General features: G+C 38.6%; 1 protein-coding gene across 6 annotated transcripts in view; it reads left to right on the forward strand.

The window, feature by feature from the left end:
- Nucleotides 1-22,022, forward strand: part of GBF1 (golgi brefeldin A resistant guanine nucleotide exchange factor 1) — a 97,369-nt gene that overhangs the window by 49,398 nt on the left and 25,949 nt on the right. For 3 of the 6 annotated variants that reach the window (XM_085229786.1, XM_085229787.1, XM_085229790.1), the window contains exons 4-13: nucleotides 4,402-4,533; nucleotides 9,398-9,516; nucleotides 10,141-10,249; nucleotides 10,603-10,663; nucleotides 11,901-11,955; nucleotides 13,403-13,501; nucleotides 18,369-18,504; nucleotides 20,540-20,769; nucleotides 21,262-21,430; nucleotides 21,617-21,828. In XM_085229786.1, the coding sequence (XP_085085912.1) occupies nucleotides 4,402-4,533; nucleotides 9,398-9,516; nucleotides 10,141-10,249; nucleotides 10,603-10,663; nucleotides 11,901-11,955; nucleotides 13,403-13,501; nucleotides 18,369-18,504; nucleotides 20,540-20,769; nucleotides 21,262-21,430; nucleotides 21,617-21,828 (1,322 nt within the window). The remainder of the gene's footprint in view (nucleotides 1-4,401; nucleotides 4,534-9,397; nucleotides 9,517-10,140; nucleotides 10,250-10,602; nucleotides 10,664-11,900; nucleotides 11,956-13,402; nucleotides 13,502-18,368; nucleotides 18,505-20,539; nucleotides 20,770-21,261; nucleotides 21,431-21,616; nucleotides 21,829-22,022) is intronic. The other 3 variants (XM_085229789.1, XM_085229791.1, XM_085229788.1) reach the window with 2 other exon arrangements.

Raw genomic sequence — 22,022 nt, forward strand, 5'->3', positions numbered from 1 at the left:
ATGCCTTTCGCTGCAGGTGTGGAATGGCATGTGTAAGAAGTCAGCCTGCAGAATCTGTTTTCAGAGTGGTGAAACATGTGCATCCCCCATTCGTCAGCAGCAGAGCTGATGAAGTTGTAGTTTTGCCAAGGGACCCAGAACCGATATGCATATGTTGTTCTGTGGCTGCTGCCTAACTTACTCTGTGTGCAGCAAATTCAAGCCATGAAGATTTTTAGGGAGGAATGAGTTACAGTAGTTTGTTTGATAGATTTGGTAATTTCTAAATTAGCTAATGGATAGTCAGAGGGCTCAGTCAAAGGAGTTGCTCCTTGCTCTGTGATCCTACATTTGTATCTGAGGGAGAATAAGCTGCTAGTTAGTCCAGAAGTCAGACTTTAGAAATGCTTTTGAAAGTCTGAGAAGCACGGCTACTGATTGCTTTGCCATGGTTTTAAAAGGCAAATACAACATTGTCCTATTACTTGAAACTGTACTTCCTCCTTTAGCCTACTCAGAGAGAATGCAGTAATTTCTCACCTTGGCTAAAAAGACAAAAAGTTTTGGTGATTAGTGGGTGAATCAGGAATGAGTTTCATAGAGTGTCAGACCAGAAGGGTCTGCAGAAAGTGTTTTTGATGGTGAGCCATGACACGATTGCTGGTGCCTCATTTTTCTGTGGCATAAATTCATTATGCTTCTAGGCAGAAGTCCTGAATTGCTGGACTTCTCTTCTGCTAGTGTTATTTTTGTCTTTTTCTCATCTTGAGAAGGAAGTAGAATGCCTGCTCATTGTGCAGCACAGTGCATAAGCAGTGCTTAAGCATCGTTCTTGTCTGAGCGCGTCTGCTTTGGAGGGGTGCGTGGGATAAAATTCAAACAGCCTTTTTGAAGGCTGGACGTCAAAGGCCAACAGCTGCTGCCTAAGAGGAGTCTAGGTCATGCGGTTTGAGTTGCAGTTGCCTGTCCTGGGGACAAATGATGTTGAAATAACTTGTCATAAACAGTTTTTTCTCGTTCACTTACTCTGATTCGGAACGCATAGCCGATCCTGATAAGAGTCATTCATGAGTGAAGAGTTTAACTGCCAGAGAAAGCAGCTTGTGTGAGCATTTTAGATCAGGAATGTGCCAACAGTGTGCTAACAATAAGAAACCTTTTCCGAGAGGGACCTGCTCCTGTGCTTCAGGAGCGAGCAGCGCCAGAGGTCTGCTGATGCTTGTTTGCTGAAGTGCCCGAATGGCTGGGTGGGATTGCTGGGATGGGAGCTAGGTGCTTAAACATGAATTAGTTGTTTAAATATCTTTATAGACATGTGTGCCTAAGCGCAAATAATCCATAGGTTGAGGGAGGGAAAGCTCTGTAGTCTTTGAGGAATTCTGTCCTCATATTAAAATTACCAGCCTGGAGTTGGCTTTCTGATATGCTGTTTAAGCTATTCCTCCCCTACTTTTTGATCTCTACACAGTACTTTGGGTTAGTGAATATTTTGGGGCACAGTTTTGGTGCTGGTCTCTGCTGACTTCCCTGAAATTTCAGTGAAGGGGCCCATGGATCATACATTAAAAGAATGAGATGGGCTTTCCTTTTGGTCCCTAAAACAGCGTGGGCTCTTCATAAAAGACTAGATTTTGTTTTAATATTGTTTTCTCTAGATTAGAGTGGATTGACAAGGAAGTCTGCCTGCAGGGATCTCTAATGAAGCTTGGATCTCCTGTGTATGCTTGTTCGTTTTTATCTCTGGTAGTGTCTTAGGCTGAGGTCAGGCTTGTAGGTTGTTTTTTTTTTTGGTTTTTTTTTGCAGTTGAATGTAGTTATCTAAGCAGAGTAGCATCCCATGTTTTCTAATTCAAACTCTGCAAAATATCTCTTGCTGAAAAGTATATTTGGAGAAGCATCTCTATCAGCACTTCTCAAAGCTCTCAGTGGCTGTGGTTTTCTCACTTGCTCTGCTAGGTTCTGACACTGCAAGAATCAATGCAATGAGAAATCAGAGCTGCTTTTTTGGAAAATGTTTAAGTATGTACTTCCAAGCATTCAGTATTTACTTCATATACTTTGCTTTGGGAAAGGAATTGTAAAAATTCCAATTATTTTACTGCCCTTCCTGAAAATCTCTGTATTTATTTGTTTGCGTATGTGTTTACTCAGGAGAGCACTACATTGCTTTCAAAGTTAGATGGCTAAGAAAGCTGCAGACTTTATGTGACCTAGCAGGTTCTCTTTAGATGCCTGTAAGCTTCTCTTTCATGTAGCCTTAACTTATGAATAGAAGAATTTATTTTAATGAACATCTTTCTTCATTACCAAAGTATTATGAGAAGTGTTACTAGATAAAACTCTTGCAAAATGGAATTAACGATGTGATCGGAATTTCACTGACATTTAGAACTCTGAGAGAGTAGTTCTTTGGTGGGTAAACCTTGCACTACAAATACTCTCTTCGTGTTTATTATATTTTTGATATTTTTTTTGATGACACAGCAGCAACTATCCAGTATGAAACAGTTTTCCAGCGTACGCAATCTGTTTCAGAGAGCTTAATGTAAAATGCTGTGTTACCATAAAAGCTGATGTCTCTGAGTGTCAGGGAAGCTGGCCAGAGCTGCTGTATAATCAACAGCATGTGTTAATGTTATACCCTAATTATGACAAACCATTTTGTGATCTTTATGGAAGAGGAGACTTCCAGTTTAACTAGAGGGGAATCTGGTCTTCAGCCAGTTCACAGGATTTACATCCATCTTGTCTTTCGTGGGACTACAACTGAAAGAAAAAAATAAAGTCCCTATGGAAAGGATTTGCTTTGGGGAAGGAAGGCTGAGTTCGAATGTTGGTCCCTACGTCTTGTTATATTTGATGTTGTCCAAATGCTTGTAACCACCAGACAAGCGCTCTGCAAAGCACACTTAAATAAATATTGATGAAAGCATGTCTCATTATCCTCTGCATTTCTGTGAGCTATCGGAATGTGACACAATTGTAATGCCACACCAGAATATTATCTGATGAGTTGGGGGAGTTGTTCTTAAGCCAAAAAGATTGAATTATCACGTTCCTTTTAACCTCTCAGAAGTTAATAGCGTTGGCCTGAGTTGAACTAGTAGCTGGAAGGTCAGGGATTGAGGTTCCTTCTTTTAATTGCAGTTTTGTTTCAGTTAACTGCAAAACTATTGCATTTTTAAATCTGTGGAGAGCACACTTTAAAGCAGAAAAAAAAAATAGCAACAACAAAAACATCAACAAAACTTTTGTTTTTTCTCCTTTGCTTCCTCACAATATTTTTTTTCATAGGTCTTTGTTGAGATGCTTTCTGTTTGCTTTTTACTTTGATACTTAAAGAATAGGAAATGTGATAAAAGAGAACTTAAATCTTCCTGATTCTAAGATAATTTATACATACTTTTTTTTCAGATAAAATTATTGGGTTGTGTTGGCAAGTATAAAACCTGTAACTTACGTAAAGATTCAGCAGATTCTTTCTCTCATACCGATTCAGGAATTGTAGGCCTTTTCTTCCCAGTACCAGAGAAGCTCTTACCACACCTAATTGAAATACTGTATCATTGAAAATGTAAAAGCCAATGTTTCTGATATTGTGAGCCATTAGACTTGATAACTTTTTTATTGGGAATAAAATGCAGGTTTCAGCAAGTTGAGCCAAGTGTTTGTACTTAAATAGATCTGTACTGCAGAAATTCTGGCCTCAGGATTACCTGTGTCACTTGCAATACTCTCTTCTTAGCCTCTGTACTGGCTGTATTGTGGTTGACTTCACCTTCTTAATGCTTTTTTTTCCTAGGTCCTCCTCAGGACTTGTCCTGTATTCATCCCTTGTGTTGGCATTTTCTTCACTCATTCTAGTTGTTGTTTGGTTGTTTGTCTTTGTTTGTCTTCACCAAGAAAACATACTGTGCTACAGAAATGCAATTTTTATTCGGGAAAATTGTTGCAAGAGATCCATCCTGGTCTTACATTTTGCATGTGGTTAGTATGGGTTTGTATGTATAGTAGAATGTTACAAAAGTGGCAGAAGGTGGGATAGGTTCTACATAATTCACATGATTGGAGCTACTACAAAAATGCAACCGTATCTGCCAATTAATCAAAATGTAAATTTAGGTAGCACTGCCTCTGTGTTTGTAGAATGTTCTTATAGTTAGATTTGTTTTAGAAGGCTCCAAAAAACTGTTCAGAAGATCATTCAGTTTGTGAAAGAAATAGCAAGCTTCCCAAACCATTGCTTTTGGGAATACATAATATTTAAAAGCAACCCTGACCTTCCAGTCTTCTGAAACAAAGCTTTTGCAAGCTTCTTTCCTCATAGATTAGGCTTGCTATAGATTTGTAAAAAGAAATCAAAATGAAACCTAAGGAGTTAAGTGTAATGTCTTTTTTTAATTATTATTTTTATTTTAATAGAGCTATCTGAAATTGAACCCAACGTCTTTCTTCGGCCTTTCCTGGAAGTGATCCGTTCTGAAGACACTACAGGTCCTATAACTGGGTTGGCCCTCACCTCTGTGAATAAGTTCCTCTCATACGCACTGATAGGTATGTAACATGGCTTCCTGGGGTTTACCAAAATGCCAGCCAAATGCATCTCCTTGCCATGTGCTTTTGGCCAGGATGTGTATTTGCAGTCTTAATGAGGAAATGGGAGGAAGAGGGAAATTGGTGTTAATACTGGGGAAATATGCATCTGCAGTTTTCCAATATTATTCCTGCTGATCTTTCATGGCACTACAGTAATAAAGGCTGGAAACAAAGCCACGGCTTCTGATCTGCCCTGATGCAGACCTGCTTACAGCACACTGCTGAGCTTTGGTATTCACAAGTGCGACTCAGACTTCTAGATGCAATCTGAGTAAAAGGGTCAGGCTTGAGAAAACATCACCAAGGACTATAGTGTTGCAGTGCACATAAGCAGACAAGAGTTTTAATTTTGTGGACTAACATTTCTGCTCTAGAGTGAGGATGTTTTTGCCCAGTCCAGGACCCTGCTCAATGGCGTATCAGTACTCTTAAATTGCTTTAAGTGTTGTGGCTAAGAGAGTCCTGCCATTACCCCAGTCAGACTTCAGTGTATCAGTTAGTGGTTCTTAGGTATACTCTTTGTCTTAGTATGAAGTAAAATACAGTCACTTTGTTTTTCTATGGTCCTTGGGATGTGTGCATCTTTCTTGATATTTTTGAAAGGCTAATAACATGCATGTGTAGTCAGTTGCTGTGGCTCAGCTGGCTTGTAGCAACTCATTAACTTGCTTTCTCTTTGCCTTTCGTGTGTCATTCTGCTACGAGCCGTGGTTGACTTTTCTCTGTAAATTCTGTTAGTACCTTCTGGTCGTACCTGTGTGAATTACAGAATTTACAATCTATGATGGTTGTTGATGCATAGTCTCACATCTCTTACCACTTCCTCCTGCCCCTCAAGTCCAGTTCTCTTGGTTCTTTTCCTTGCTTATGTTTTAAGAACACGTTTGAATTTTTTTTCCTCTCCTCTTTTAAGTATTTTGTTCTCTGTAATAAGCATGAGGAAAGGTGGATCTTGCAGGAATTTATTAACTACATTTACTGGCATCAAGGCTTGAGTCAGTGGGCTGTGTTGGGTATAAATAAGTGGCAAGAAATGACCAAAATGATGAGGTATTGATGCCACTTTGTAGAACAATAAAGGAATCTTAGTAAATAAGCCTATGACATGCATCTTTCTGAAGGACTAAGCTGTAATGTAAATATTTTAGATTGGATGTGATCTGGATGGTGTCGGGACATCAGGTTGATATCACATGTCAAATGACAAATGTCTGCATGCTCAGCTGGTTACAAATACTTGATTTGAGGGAAGAGTGGTTAAGAATTTGTATCTTTTGAATACTTGTTATTTAGAATATTTATTAGATTACTCTGGGAAGAGTGTATCTCTGTAGCAGTGCAGGAGTAGACAATAGGAAGGACCTTCTGCCTGGCTTTTGTTGTGCACTGGGCTTGTAAATGAAGACCTCAGTTCCTGCTTTAGGTGACATTCACAGTGTCCTTGTCCTTTGTGCTGTTCCAGATACCAGTGAGGCTGGGATTAGTGGTGCTGCCTGAACATCTGGCTAGGGTTGTGTTGTTAAATTAAAGCTTTTCGGTCTTACGTTTCTCTTTGTAACATAAGACTGAAAGTAGTCTAAAGACTGTCTAAAGCCCAAAGATGGGAAAGGCTTAGAACTGTCCTTAATGTACAAGCCTGTTTTGAACTGTACAGAACAAGGAAGAAACAACCCCAGCATAAGTACAGTCAGGAACATTCAGTATAGCTGATATTTATGGTGCTTTCTGATGCTGCATAATTGATTGATGAAATCAGAACTTTTTCCTAGAGTGTCATTAGCTGTGTCTGTTTCATGAGTGGATGGCTTTTGCTCCACATAGTGAGCCTAAAAGCAGTTGGCAGTGAAAGGGCCAAACTGCTTTGATAGGTTATCTTTGTTTAAAGCTTCTTTCTTTTCTCGTTTCCAAAACATTTCATGGCTAATCCATGTGCTGTTTCACTGTTTTTCTTACTGTGTCACATGTCACCAGACGGTTATCTGTCTGCTTTCCAGGCCGGTATTGCTGAGAGGCATGTTTTAAAACTAGTTAAAATTAAGAGTAAGTATTGAGTAGCCTTCTAGACTTTGTTTATCTGTTAGTCTGAAATGCAGAGATCTATTCTGAATTTGTTGGATGCAACAGTTCACTGGTGATATAGCATGCAGTCAGCAGTTGAGTTAGATTGGGCAACTTTGTAGTAACTACGCATCTGTTTTAAAAGGAATAGCTAGCATTACTGAGATCATCCTCTACTCTGTAGTAAGTACTGCTGTTTTACATTACTGCTATGTTACATTCGATAAATGGCATAGTAACTTTTAAATCACAGGAAAACTTTTTGATGATACAATACTTCATTGATTGTATCCCTTGGATTAATTATTTCCTTACTCAGCAGTTCCGCACTACAGTTGGTGGTCAGCCTTTTTGATGAGCTCAAATATAACCTGTAGGAAGACTAGTGGCTGAATTTCAGAATTTTATTTGTTGCATTGTCTGGAGAAAATGTATGTGCTTGTGTTGTTGTTATTAGTGTGTCCACAGCAGCTTCTGGCTCCATTTCTGAAGTTAACTTTCCCTGACATACCTGAGCACTATAGATCTGTGGGCGAGTAGCTGTTGCTTGGATTCCAGCAATAGGACTTGCTGCTTGGGGAGCTTGAAGTTTGTTCTCCCCTCTGCCTTCTCTGTCTCCTTAGTGATTTATTTCACTTGCATTAAAGGTCTTACTGAGCACGCATCTGGATTTCCCTGTTGGTTAAGAGCCTGAATTTTGTGCTTTTTGTTTTCCCTACTTGCTGTGGAAGTATACCCCGTATGAAACAATCTAAGTCTATATGGGGTCTTTTGCATTGTCGTTTTCGAACAGGTTTCTTACTTCACATAAACTTCTTGAATTATTGATTCTGAGCAGGCATTAATGCATCTTCTCGTTCTGTTTTCTCACCAGGGAACAAAGAAGCATGTTGAGCTTTTCTCTGTCTTGTTTCTGCAAAGTGGAAGTATCTGTGCTTTTAATTGAACTCAAGAGGCTTTATAAATTGACCTGAATTTGTAGAGCTGTTCCAGGGAACCAGGAATGAAGTAGTCAGGCGTGATGTGTTTTGGGGGAGAAGTGTGTTTACTGGTACTGAACACGGGCTAGAACAGCAAAGTCACAGGTCTGTTAAAGAAGCATACATACAACTTGCTTGCATTGCCTTTTCACACACACTTTATATATATCCATAACTATTAAAAATATATCCCTACACCTAGGGGAACTCAGACCTGCTGGAAGAGTTTACAGCGAAGTGATTCTGCATGTTCTGCATATGGGAGCCTTTCCTGATGCAGATCTTTTTTTTTTTTTCCTTCTAATGTTTACTCAACTTCTTGCCACTGTAGTGCTGAGGTTGTTTAACAGTGATGATGCTATTGTAAGTGAAATATTGAAATGCCACTGATTTCTGCCTCATTTAATTGATGAAGCAGGTAAAAATGGCCAGTGGTCTTAGAACAACCCCTGTTGTAAGTAACTGAGGCTTGACTAGCTAATGAATCAGGAGACAAACTTATTCTGAACTATGCAAAATTTGTGTGCATACACAGAAGTTTGTAAACAATAGGCAAGCTCTGTTCTCAGTAGGGGTGTGTAAGAGATAGGAAAGAAGCAGTGTTCTTCCTGTGCAGGCTAATTAAATTCTTAGGTACGCAGGTAGGACTTCAGTTCTGTGTGACTATGAGAAGTTTCTTATCCTGCACCCCTTCAGAACCCATACGGTGCGGTGGAGGCTGCTCTCTTTAGATCACAATAAGAGCAGTTTTCCATGATGCATAGAGTTTAGCCTGTGACTGTGAATGCAACTGGAGTCAAAAGAGGGAATCTGCAAAGCGTACAAGGTCTCACTTGGTTCCTCTTGGTTCTGCTTCATTCTTGCTGGAATTCAAGAAGCCCCATTGCCAATTAATGAGGTATTAACTAGTGTTTAGGTTGTTGTCTTTCTTTTCTAACAACTGTTTAAGTAGGAAGGTAACAAGATTCTTGCCCAGTGCCATATTGTTTAAGTGAAAATGAAATCAAAGCCGGCGGCAACTTTTCTGAAGCCACTGTTATGTGGCACAAGATACGGTTACTAGCAACAATCTTGTCCTAAACATTCTCTCAACTGCACCATTGTTTGTAGCTGCAAAAGACTGAAATAGAGAGAAGGAGCTGTGATGAATGATGGAAGCGCGAGGCATGCAACTCCGATATCTAAACTGTGATCGTGTCTGTTGTTTTCTCTGGGGAAAACCACTGGTCCATTCCTTCCCCAACTTTTGTTCCTTAGGAGGGATGTAGAAAAAAGGATAATTTTTCCTTCTCAATCTAGTGGAACCTGTTTGGTATTTTCTCCTCATGGGGGTAAATTTGAGGTTCCCTGTTTAAAATCTGTTTTCTCTTCTTTCCCAAGGAAGAACTGAATGTACTGAACAGCAGATTGTGTTGCATTGTAGGGAATAGGAGGTAATCATAGCAGTTAATATCTAAGAAATGTGGAGTCAGAAACAAACTAAATTGTAATTTTCTTCTTTGTTAGATTACATGTTTTTGCAATTGTAAAAATATTTGCAAATGTTAGGCTGTGTGTTTCTGCAAATCTAAGTAGGTTCTTGATAAAGTCTTGCTGAAAGCTCCCATTAAAAAGTTTTTCTTTTACTAGGGGGTGAATTTTTCTCTTGAATGGGCAACTCACTCTAAGTCATGCAAATTAAGGAACCAGATGGGAGCAAAGTATCTCTGTGTACATGTCTCCCCACAGAGGTAGTAAGCTGTAGGCAGCTTTTCCTTGTCTTACATTTTTGTTCTGTTACTCAGATCCCAGCCATGAAGGCACAGCTGAGGGAATGGAGAACATGGCAGATGCTGTCACTCATGCCCGATTTGTGGGTACAGATCATGCCAGTGATGAGGTTGTCTTGATGAAGATCCTACAGGTAAGTGCAGAGAAAAGGTAATTACCATAATGGCTGCTGCCTGTTGTGGGGCATATCCTGTTACACGGAGATGAGGAGGAGGCAGCGGTGTTTTGACTCTATTTGAGCTTAGCGACAGACTTTATTTTTAAACAGATGGCTCATATACCTGTGGTAAAAGCTTTTTCAAATGAAAATAATTAAATGATTAAATGAAATGATGTTAAATCAAGCACGCTTGATAGTGCGGTGGAGTTAATAATCCTACCTTGTGGATGGCCTGTGTTTGAGAGGGATAAATTAAACATATGGAGCTCAGAAACTTAGTTTTGAGAAAAGTTATTCGTAGAGGCAAACCTATGAGTGTTTTGGTCTATTTAGTTATAGATAAATAGCTAGTTGCTGAATTTAAACTTTAGGTAACATACAGCATGTTAGGTCTCTAATTTTAGAGTTGGATTGGGAGATCGTTCTTGTCTCCTAATCTGTTTGTGTCTTGGAGACAGCAGTCAGTTGGAAATGACTGCTGAAACCCTTAGGTTTTCTGCTTGTAATTCCGTGAGTCCTTGAGGAAGCTAACCTTCTCTAGGAAATGCATACAGGAGTCACTGGTACCATCTGACGTGCATGCTCTGTTCTTTGCAGGTTTTGAGAACCTTGCTGCTCACTCCCGTGGGAGCCCACCTCACCAATGAATCCGTGTGTGAGATCATGCAGTCTTGTTTCCGCATATGCTTTGAAATGAGACTCAGTGGTAAGTTTCTTTGTATTTTCACTGCGATTACTCCTAAGAAATTATCTGGTTTCTTCAGTATTGGTTAACTACTTTTATGATGGAACATGTCCCCTGGAAAGCATGTCTTTCTACAGCTTCATGGAAAATTTGTTAGGAGTTCACTGTGTAACTTTGGACTCGTTTTTTTCTCAGCTTTGTGGCGCCACCTCGTGATTATATTCCCATTTGCAGTAATGCAGTTTTGGAGCTGGTTTTAATAAATTTGCTGTAATCTCTGTAAACAAGGCTCGGAGGGGAGTCTGCTTGAAGAAGCCTCTTGATAATATCACACTGAGTAATGACACCTGTGTTATTTGTTTTTGTCTTCGCAGAGTTATTGAGAAAATCTGCAGAGCACACTCTGGTCGACATGGTGCAGCTGCTCTTCACAAGGTAAACCTGCTTGTGTTTGCCTCAGCATTGCCGAGATGGCCCTCTAAGGACAGAAAGATTCCACACTTCCACTTAAAAACCCTCAGAAAAATCATCCCAAATGGTCATTATTTAGAGGTGGAAGGGGATGAAAGATTTGGCAGTTTTCTCTTGGGCTGACCCTGTCAGACTTCAGGGAGACTGAGGTAGGGAAGGTTGCACGGCTTAAGGTGTCCTTTGAGGAGAGATGGACAGCTAAGTAATGAAGAGCTTTAGAATAGGAAACCAGTTCTTTGAGGACATAGAAATGTGGAAGAAAAAAAAAAAAAAAGAAGAAAGTGCTCTAAAAATACAGTTCTCTTCAAGAGAAAGAATATTCTCCAGGAGAAAGAATGGATAATGTAGTGTTGGATAGTCGCAGGTTGAGTTTCAAGTTCGGAGTTTTGACTTTGTGCATCAAAGAGAATTTTATACTCTTGAGATCATGTGTCTTTTGGACAAATGTTCTGCCTTTTTCAGCAACTTTCAGGTAATTATTGAGATTACTTCTAAACTCAAGAAAGTTATTTAACTTAAAAACTATTTATCCAATCTTGTGAAGTAACCATTCTTTCTAGTTATTCTAAAATTGAAACATGCAGATACAGGAATAGTCAGAGTAGGAAAAGATTACAGTCGGACTGTTTCTGAAACACAGCTCTCATAACAGTTTTGTTTTTTTTTTCCATTGCCACACAGTTCCAATAAGTTCTCAAGTTTTGTTTCCTTTCTGCACTCTGTGCAATGCACAGGATAGATGTGGGGCAGAATCAAGTCAGAATCAAGTGTTATCAAACAGGAGAGAACACAACACTTTTTCTCCAAATGCTTATGTGAAATTGATATGCTTTCCATTACTTAATGTGTAAAAACTCTGTCCTTTGTTATGAGGCTTATGGATATCAGGAGATAAAAGCAAGACAAAGGCAGTGCCTAAAGGGATGATTTGGCTACCTGTTTACTTTTTGAGTATTGCCACCTTCTTTTTCACAGAGAAACAGCCAAATAGCATGTGAAGTGCCTCTCACTTAGACCTGCTTTTCCCCTCAGAAATTTTTTGGCAGGAACAGAAATCAAGAGGACTCTTTTTTTGTGGAGAAAACCTAATTTTACTTTTCTGTTAGCTGCAGCGTGACTAGAAAGACCACTGTATTTTTCCTCCTCCTTTCTTAACCCCCAAAAACTGATGTATTTTGTCTTGGTTTTTTTTGTCTTTCAGGTTGCCTCAGTTTAAAGAAGAGCCTAAAAGCTACATGGGAACTAACATGAAGAAGGTAAGGGTAACTATTGTGCTGGCTGTTCAGCTCTTTTTTGTCTTGGGCTTGTGCTCATCCCTGTATTACTTATTTTCATTTATGTATTTCTTCATTCTTTCAAGTCCATAGTTCACTGAAAGAGCATGTTGAACTACATTCATTTAAGTCTGTAGGATTATGTCCCCATAGTCCAGTAGTGAATCTTACTAAGTATACTACTGCCTTGGTAGTCATTCTGGTTTGTGGGAACAATCATAGCTGCTATGGGCTAGAAGACCTGATGAGTCTTGGGACTTGATGCCTGTGTCTTCTGATAATTTGCTTCTGCTTTCTCTCCAGCTTCTTTCTCATCTTTTCTTATTCACTACAGGACTAATACTGAGCTCTCAAAATATAATTGCCCAGAAAGTAAAAAGCAATTTTTTGCGGCTGGTGAGACAGCATGAAAGCAGCATGAAATCAAGCTATTGTGGAAAAAGCCTTGGTAGCTTCTAGAAGGGGCAGCGTTCTGTAGCAAAAACCTTAGTTCAGATGGATAATGCCATCTCAGTTAGCAGGCAAATCAAAGTAGGCTGCTCTTTTCTTCTTTTTTTTCCCCCTTTCCTTAAGTCAACAGTTTTTTGAAGTTAAATATCAGGGTTTGTTCATCAGCAGTATTTCCTTCCATTCAGTATGTTTTTAGCAGCTGGGTTCAGTATATCAGATACTGTAAATGCGGCCTCACATGCTTATAAGTCTAACAGCTTCTTATGTGAAGGGAGGTTCAATTAAGGAATTCCATGTATACTTGCATACATATATATTCTTTCTACTCCATATAAGAAATGTCAATAAATATACAGGATAATACTGTTAAAAGTAATTGGGCAGAAAAAAAATGCTAGAGAAGAAAAAGCCTCTTTAAACTTTGCTTAATTATACTGTGTTTGTAGCATTATAACTTTTTTTTTTTTTCCCAAATGACTTGATAAAAGTATCTTTTTTGTGTTTTGTAAATGTACATTTCGGAGACAGTATAGCTGTGTTTTGAGAGTCTGAATACTTACTTTTAGTAATCCAAAACAAGTTTGGTGCTTTAGTTCTGTGTAGTAATGTAATGAGAACATGATTGTTTCCTTTGCTATGGAAGAAAAGTGACTAGATCTGTGCTGGTGGTAGATTAGCCTAAGAGAAGGTAAAAGGGATCCGTTTAATTTACCGCAGGTACAGAATTTGTCATGGTCTGTGTGCAGAAGGGGTCTAATGTGAAGGTTAAGTTAAATTTGGGAAGGCTTCCCTTATCAAATGATGGCTACTCCAAGCTCAGTGATTCTGTGCCTTGTGTCTGATCTGTGCAGTTACCTTGTTCTGTGTATTTGCTGTGCATGGCGGGAGTCTTCCCTGCAGCCTAGCACTCTGCCATGTTATTTGTCTCTTTGAGTTTATTTTTCCTTGTTTAAACCATGCATTTGCCTATCTTTCACAGATCTCTTCATGTCTCCTCAACAAACTGGAACTAAGTAGTGGGGAACAGCCCAAAGCCCTGAACCAATTAGAGAGGGTATTGCTCTTTAAGAACCTGAAGGTCTCTCCCTCCCTTCTCCCTTCTTACCTTACTCCCTTCTTCCTTCTCTTGTAAACACCGTGTGAGAGATTTTCCTGTTATGTGTAGCAACTCTTCCTTCACTCATTTGTCACAGCATGGCTTTTGGGGAGAATGCATGCAGTGGTTGCTTTGCAGTGTTGTGGCTGCAGCTTGGGAGGCAAAGACCCTGGTGAGTGCTATCTAAGGCACGATTGTGGCATCTTCTGAAGGAAAGGAGTAGGATGGAATGGGCAAAGTTTGAGTTTTCTGTGATGGTGAAAACCTGAAGAAAAGAAACATTTTTAGATAGCAATCTATATTTAAGCTTGAATGTTTTGTCTTAGCTGTTGATCACTGATGTAACAGAATGCCGACTAACACGTCATGGACAGTGCTACTCAAAGTGAATCTCTGAGCTCTTTTACTTGACAAAAAGCCATAGACTCCAGCTCTCTGAAGGGTTTTTTTTGGTTTGATTTTTTTTAAGGAACCTACTGTACATTTTCCATAACTTTTGGTAATGTTTTTTACTGAAGTTAGTGTTGTTCAAACACAGCATAAGCATTTGCTAATGAGGAATGAGTGGGGCCAAAGTGAACTGTGAAACATTTTAGATTCTGCCAATTCCCCTCTGAAGTTTCTAAAGAAATACTGTAGGCATGCTGATTGCTTTTGTGCTGGTCACAGAAGCCCTGGGAAGCTATCTTAGAAGGGACTTTCTCAGTTTTCTATATTGGTTCATAAACTTTATCTTTATTTCTTGTCTGCCTTTAATGCTATTTGGACCATAAGGAGCTGGATTGAAGATTTAGAGAGGTCTTTGCTATTTAGTTGTCCTGTATCTATAGTCCATAGTAATTTGGAAAGACAGTGGCTGGAGACTTGTGGATTTATGCAGTTACACAGAAGAAAAGATGAGAAACATTTCCCTTTGTGGTAGGAAGGTATTGTAGCTAAACACTGGATTTTGAGATGTGAGTCAGGATGAACAGATCTGGGGAGTGGATTTTGTTCATAGTTGCCAAAGATAAATGTAATTAGTAGTTGCTGTACAGGCAGGTAGGTGAGATGATGACTGCATTGGTGTTTTCAGGACTTGGATCGTGGACTGCGTTCTCTCTGCATGCTTTCATGTCTTGAACGCTACTTGGTGTGCTGACCAGTTCCATGCTGCATCTAGAATGAGCTCATGTTTTAGTATAATCACTTTAGTTACTAATCATTGGCCCCTGCCCTTTTCTCTTGAGGCTTACAGTATGTTATGGAAAAACAAACGAGTGCAGGTAAGGTGGTTTGTAGAAAAATGGAATCTCATGGACCCTTAAAAGAACCTTGTAGTACTACATTTTGACTTCCCTCACCTTGAGATAGAGTATTGTTGTAAAAACCTCATCTACCGGAGAAAACATTAGGAGTTTTGTGTCTTGTATTTTTTTTTTTTCCTTCTAGCATTTTGTGTACATATTTCTTTATGCAAAGATAACTAAGATAAATGTAATGGAATCTATACTAAAACCCAAGATGAATGAACAACAACTTTGAGCTTGCACTCTGCTTTGATTTCTAAGGAATATATTTTAAATACAGATTTCGAGTGGATATTTTGTGGGAGTACACGCTTAATCTAATGTGAAGGACACTGATTAAAAAAGAAAAAAACAGCTATCGTATGACTGAGCGTTAGAAGGGAGGAGGGTTTTGGATGATGTTTAAAATCTGGATTTTTTCTAATGATCTATTAAATGCCATTGCCTGTAACCTTTAGTCAAGAAGGAAATCTTAGGTTTATAATCTCAGTCTGTTAACATGCATCTAAGCTTTGTAGCAAAATCAGGAAATGCTTTGGTATTGAAGGTAAAGCAAGCATTAGAAAAGTGTTCCTTTGGTCAAGAGGAAACTGGAGAATATAAATATAAGAAGCGAGATATTGATCGTTTTAATTCAATACAAAATACAGAGTGGAAGAAGATGTTACTTCTGTTTTTTGATACATGTATTGTTTTAGCATCTGCAGACTTAGAGTTTGTTAAAGCAACATGTCAATTCACATCAGCAAAACATTTCTGTTGAAGTGGTGCTTCTGTAGTTTTTTTTTTAAGCTATCCACTTGTCACTGTTGTTTTGCTATCTTATCTTTATGGCATAACAAAAGAGAGGGGCCAAGGAAAGATATGGGGAGTAGTCCTAAGTCATCCTAATAGTTAATCTTCAGAAAACCTATTTGTGTAGGATGTAGAATACCAAATGGTATGAGATAAAAAAGACCTATTTGGTAATCTCGTCCATAATACATAAATGTAAATACTTTACTGAATGCTTTAAAATTTAATTGAAAGCTTGGGATGGGGAAAAAAAGCAGCCATTTTGCTTCCCTGGCTAAACAGTTTGATATCCATGTGAGGCTGTTGTGACTTCATCTCCAGAGATGCATAGCTTCATCAAAATGATGGCCAATGGACATATGCCCTTTATAAACCTCAAATGGAAAAATCTTGGAGTTAGTGCATTGCTCACAGTATAAATGTGTATTGCACGCACCTTTTCAAAAGGACTGATGTTGATCTGAGTTGGTATATGCTCTTGTGTGAAAGGGGATTGGCAGTAGCGTTCAGATTGTCAGCACAGACCTTCTGGTAGGATGTTTCAAAAGTTGTTTCTCAGGAGCATTGCTGATGCTAAAAGGTATGGTATAAACACGCTTAGCCCCGAACAATATCTTGGTGCCGTTCTGCTGGTTCAATTTCTTTTTTGTTTTATTATTATTTATTAACATGTAACTTTTTACCTGACAGCAGGATCATAAAATCATAGAATGGCCTGGGTTGAAAAGGACCTATAAGTTCATCTAGTTTCCACCCCCCCCCCGCCGTGGGCAGCATTGCCAACCGCTAGACCAGAGCCTGGCCTTGAATGCCTCCAGGGATGGGGCATCCACAACCTCCTTGGGCAACCTGTTCCAGTGTGTCACCACCGTCTGTGTGGAAAAATGCCTCCTAAAATCTAAACTAAATTTCCCGTCTTAGTTTAAAACCATCCCTCCTTGTCCTATCACTATCCACCCTCGTAAACAGGATGTAGTAGTTAAAAGCAGTTAAAAGTGGTTAATTAGTTAAAAGCAATTCTATTGTTTTCTAATTATGTGAAACAGGTGCTTAAGAGTTTAACATAAAATTAGTCCCTATTTCCTTCATACTTGAAGCAGTTTTGTGAAATAGACTATAGAAGTCTTCTGATTCCCTTTTATCAGTTACTAAAAAGGAAGGAAATTAAATATGGCAATTTCTAGAGTAATTAGTTGGTCAAATAAAACTATCTTGTCCAATTAGCAGCCTTTGATGAATAAAGCTATTGATAATATTTAAGTCTTGGGGAGATTTTAATATGTAAAGTGAAACTAATAGACTTGAAATAGTAGAAACTGGCAAGAATTAATGATAACAAGTATTTTATATAGCTCTTTGAGCTTGTGAATAGGAAAGATGAGATAGCAGACAATTTTTACACTGAAGGATTGTGACCTGTAAGACTTAGATTCACAAATCTACACAATTTTAGTTTTGGCTGTGTGCTTGCTATGTAAGTGTTTGTTAAAAGTTTAGAGGGATATTCTTGCTACAAAATTTGGAAGAAAGGCAAAGTAGTTCTGAATCTATTGTTAATAAGCTGAAAGAAACTGTCGCATAGCTAAAACTTAGGGATTTGTTGTCAGATGAATAGAACTTGTGGTGCAAAGAAGTTACACAAATGGTCTATTACATTGGGACATAACATTTTCACAAGCTTTGTTTGAATGAGAATAATTATAGACTATGTACAGAGAAAAGTCAAGATGGAAAAAGGGAAGAGAGGGAAAAACTGTCAGAATCTAGAAGACATAGTGACATTTAAAAGTAGTAGTAGTTGAAAAGAAAGAGATTTCAGAAAAAAAGGATTAGATTAAGGGATGCAGCTGTCTTCTAGATAATAAAAATCTGGCTCTCAGGATGTAAGAAATAAGAAATGTTATAGTCTAAAATATAATCTGAAATAATTTTTTGGAGAGGAATATCGTGTAGGGACTGTTCCCGGGACTTACGGAATGGTTTCCACTACCTGCAAGGAACCTGTTCAGTGTTTAAATTTTCACCACCAAATTGAGGAGATCTAACAGCATCAGAAAAGTTGACTTTTAACCCAAACCCAAGAGTAAGAAGCAGGCATTCCTGCACTCAGTCAAAACTGTTTTAGAAGGAAGCTATTTCCAAACCTGCTATTGCCATTGTCAGTGTAACTAAATATTGTAGTGTTGTTAGGAAGTTTTGGAACATCTATGCATGCCTGCAATAACTGTCACAGTCTGCAACAAGTGTCACAGTCTACGTTGCTCTTACTGTGGTTTGTTTGCCCAGTACTTGTGTAAGAACTAGTAGTAGCAACCTGGTTGACAAAAAGTTGGATTTAGAACTGAAGAGGAGTAATGATGGAAGGCGGTGAAATCAGAACATGGTTTATTCCTAAACCATTAGAATGGTATTTGTAGTGTATTGTGCACCAGGAGTGAATGAAACGTTACATAAACACTTTTGTAATAGTAAGAGAGGTTGCTGGAAGAAGGAAAACATGGAATTACTCAAAGATAAAGAGTAAATTGAAACAAAAAGTACTAGTGGAATAGCTGCAGTAAATTCTATGTTTCAGACATAGAGTGTTGGATAATATGGGGAGTCGGGCTGGTTTGCATGATTTTGTGCTGATTACTTTGTGTGGTATGTTTGACTGCTATTGTCTGACTTTGAGAGTTTTGAGGCAGCTTTGAGGTTGACTTGTATAGTTCAGTGTTCTGTCTGATTTTGTTGTACTGAAATTCTTGATGGTTTATGGTTTTCAGTTGAAAATGAGAGCTGGAGGAATGAGTGAGTCATCAAAATGGAAAAAGCAGAAGAGATCACCAAGGCCCCCTCGACATGTAACTAAGGTCTCTCCTGCAACAGAACAACCAGCAGCCAATACTAGTAATGTCACAGGTAGGTTGAAGTCTATTTCCAGAGACCAAACAGCATCTGTTCCAGAGCTATCTTGGAATGTCTTCATTTAATTTCTCTTAACAAGTTAATCTGCATTATACTCTTTTAAATTTTAGTTTTTGATGTCTGTAGCAATAAGTATGTTGTAGCTCTTCAGGTCCAGGAGAAAAAGTTTGAAGGAAATAGAATATGTATTGATGACAGAAAACACAGCTCCATTGCTAATATGACAGCATTTCTCTGCCTTCAGTGTGCCTCACAGTAGTGTGTTTCCTATAAGGGAAAGGAAAGGAGACTTTAAAAGGAGGCTGAGGTTATATGAAACTATTTGGTATGGAGGAGATGGAGGGTGCCTCAGGTATGTGAGGAAATTGAGAACAAAAACTCTGGAAAAAGGTGAGCTAAGGGAGTTGAATCTGGGGAGAAAAGAGTGCTAAAAGACTGTATGATGCAGTTGTCTGCAATAAGAGATTGTTGATCTGAGTGGCATATTCTTTCATGTACTCCTGAAGGATGTACTAAACATTGTATCAAAGAGGGTGGGGGTGATAGTAATGGAAGAAGAGCAAAGTTTGACCAGGGAAGAGATAAAGGTGGAACTAGGGGATGTGCAGAAACCTACGTATCTGGAACGGGTGAGTGAACATATTTCTCACTACAAGTGTAAAGATTGAAAGTGTGCATCCGTAATCCATGACATTTAATAAAAGTCATGGGGCTACGCGCATTGAGACAGGGAAATATGGGGGACACTTAAAACTGTTAGGGGAAGAATAGAAGCTATGATATAGAAAAAGACATGAGGAGTTATGTAGAGGAAAAAAAAAGGTAGAGCAGTACATGAAAAGAGTTTGTGTGCAGGAAACTGTTCAGTATACACATTAATCCTTTGGCGTGTGCTTCAGTTCGCCTGCCGAAGTGATGCAGTCTGTGACAAGTGCTGTGAGCTTGAGAACATAATGCTGGGGGACTTCTATATCCTATTATTGTGTAATAGACTAAATAGCAACAGCTGTTTAAACCTCTCTTTTGGATGAGTCCCTCTGGCTGAAAAGTACTCTGTTTCTTGTGCGCTCTACATTTTGACGTCTCAGACATAAACATTAACAGTGAAAGGAAGCAGACAGGAAGTTTGAAACAATAGCTGTGTAAAAGACGTAGTTCTGACTCCTATTCCATTGTAGAAAGCTATTAAATATCATGTGAATGATTGTAGGGCTAGACAGTGTATTAATTGTGCAAAATGGCAAAATTGATTGTGTTAACGCATTGCATTTTGAAAAAATTAAGTAAAATCCTGCTACTTATTTAGGACACTTCCAAAAATCGAGTCAGCAATAAACATCCCACTATGCAAAACCATATGCATTTCACATGTAAATACACAATTCTTCTTTGTATCTTTATTTGATTACCATGCTCTGGAGTGCATCTTCTCTTTGAAAATATTTGGTTTATTTATTTATTTATTTAAGTACTCTTAAAGGAAGGCTTAGATTCTTGGAGCATTGTCTTGCATTTAGAAATAGTAAAAATACTCACTACTCTGTTTCAGACCTATTTGGATTCTATTGCAATTATTTCTTTAATTTGTTTTAAAGAAATAGATCTTTCCTTCCAGTCAAGGTTAAAAATAATAATAATAATAATAATAATAATAATATTCTCACTTTGAAGGAATGACTAAAACTTGATGCAAGTCTTTAAAGTGCTTGTCCATTCTATCAGAGTTTGAAGTACGCCTTTGGGACTATTTTCTACTTTCTTCTCAATGAGAGAAACCCTCTGCACCCTTTGTTTAATGATATGGATTACCTTATTCTATGAGTCTGTTAGATTCCAACTACTCTATTTTAATTTGGAGAACTTACAGAGTCTTGCTGCATTAATTTTGTATGTTCTCTACATTAATACGTAAGTATCTGAGATAGTGTGATGCCCTGATGAAAGTAAGCCTTTGCAGCTGTACTCACTGTATGAACTTGAGGCTAAGGTACAAAATTATGCTGACCTTTTTGCTTCTATTTCTTATCAGCAAGCGGAGTTACTTTCATAGATGCTCCTTCTCCCAGCTCCTCTGGAAGCTCTGAAAATATTTCATCTGCAGTCAGCCCTGCTACAGACAGCGGTTTGGAAATGTCCTCACAGACCACCTCCAAGGAAGACCTGACGGACTTGGACCCGGTCACTTCTTTGGGGCTTCATGCAGGATTGCCTTCAAATGAGGCCAAAGTCACTGATAATCAAAACCAGCCTGAACTCCAGGTATATGGTTGCTGATAAAGAAGAGCTATAACTTCTGGCATCGTTAGTAGTGGGTTTAGTATGCACGTGCTCTATTTCTTTTTTTGGTCACAGTGTTTATATTGTATTTTAAGGCTTAGGGTCAGAGTAAAACATCTTCACTATAAGTGATTTTTAAATTCACAAATATATATATTTTTTAGAACTGCAGGTGCTCTGAGTGGTAAAAATGCTAAGAAGGTGTAGATAGAAATCATATGCTGAGATTATGTAGTATTTAAAACAAAAAAAAAGAACTAATGCTAGCCTCAGGAGCAGTAAAAACTGATTGTGGAAGTATCTTCAAAGTCAAATTCTAGTCTCATAGCCTATAATAAAATAAAATAGGTAAGAACTAGATGGAAATGAAAGTGTTGGAAAGAGAGGGCTGCAGATTATCCTATGTAATACCTTCTAATTTGTTTTTTGTTTTTTTTTTTTCCTTTCCTTCTTGAATGACTGATATAAATGAAGAATGAAAGTCTGAGGGAGGAGAAAATCCAGTCAGCCTCTGTTGAATCTATTCCTGAGGTTTTAGAGGAGTGCACTTCTGTAGCAGAACATTCTGACTCTGCCTCAGTTCATGATATGGACTATGTAAATCCCCGAGGAGTACGTTTTACTCAGTCTTCCCAAAAAGAAGGTGAGAGATGGCAATGTTGCTGAACTCTGTTCTGCTTTCCACTATTCTATGTCACTTTCTGCTCTGAAGGTGATAAATTCCTGTTCCTCAGCTGGTCTGTGATTATTCCATTTGTAACACTTGTGAGACACCATAAAAAATTAGGAACAATTGTTAACAATACTGATATGTCTCTTATTCCTTTAGGAGCAGCACTGGTCCCTTATGGATTGCCGTGTATTAGAGAATTATTTCGCTTTCTTATCTCACTTACCAACCCTCTTGATCGCCACAATTCTGAGGTGATGATCCACATGGGGTTGCAGCTGCTAACTGTAGCTCTGGAGTCTGCTCCCATTGCAAACTGCCAGTCTCTCCTAGGACTTGTGAAGGAAGAGTTGTGCCGACATTTATTTCAAGTGAGTCTGATTTGCGCTAGCGTGGGGTTTGGCACTGGAGAGTTAGATACTAATTTGGATAGAACGGTCTATTGAAGTATAGCTTCTGAGCTTTGATGGATCTCAGTCTAAAATAAGCTTTCTGCTGTATTGCGATGAGAGTTCTGATTTGCACCAGCCATACAGTGATGTTGCGAAGCCAAAGATGTTCTCAT

This window comes from Meleagris gallopavo, chromosome 8, assembly GCF_905368555.1.
Source record: "Meleagris gallopavo chromosome 8, MGAL_WU_HG_1.1, whole genome shotgun sequence".
Classification (NCBI taxonomy): Eukaryota; Metazoa; Chordata; class Aves; order Galliformes; family Phasianidae; genus Meleagris; species Meleagris gallopavo.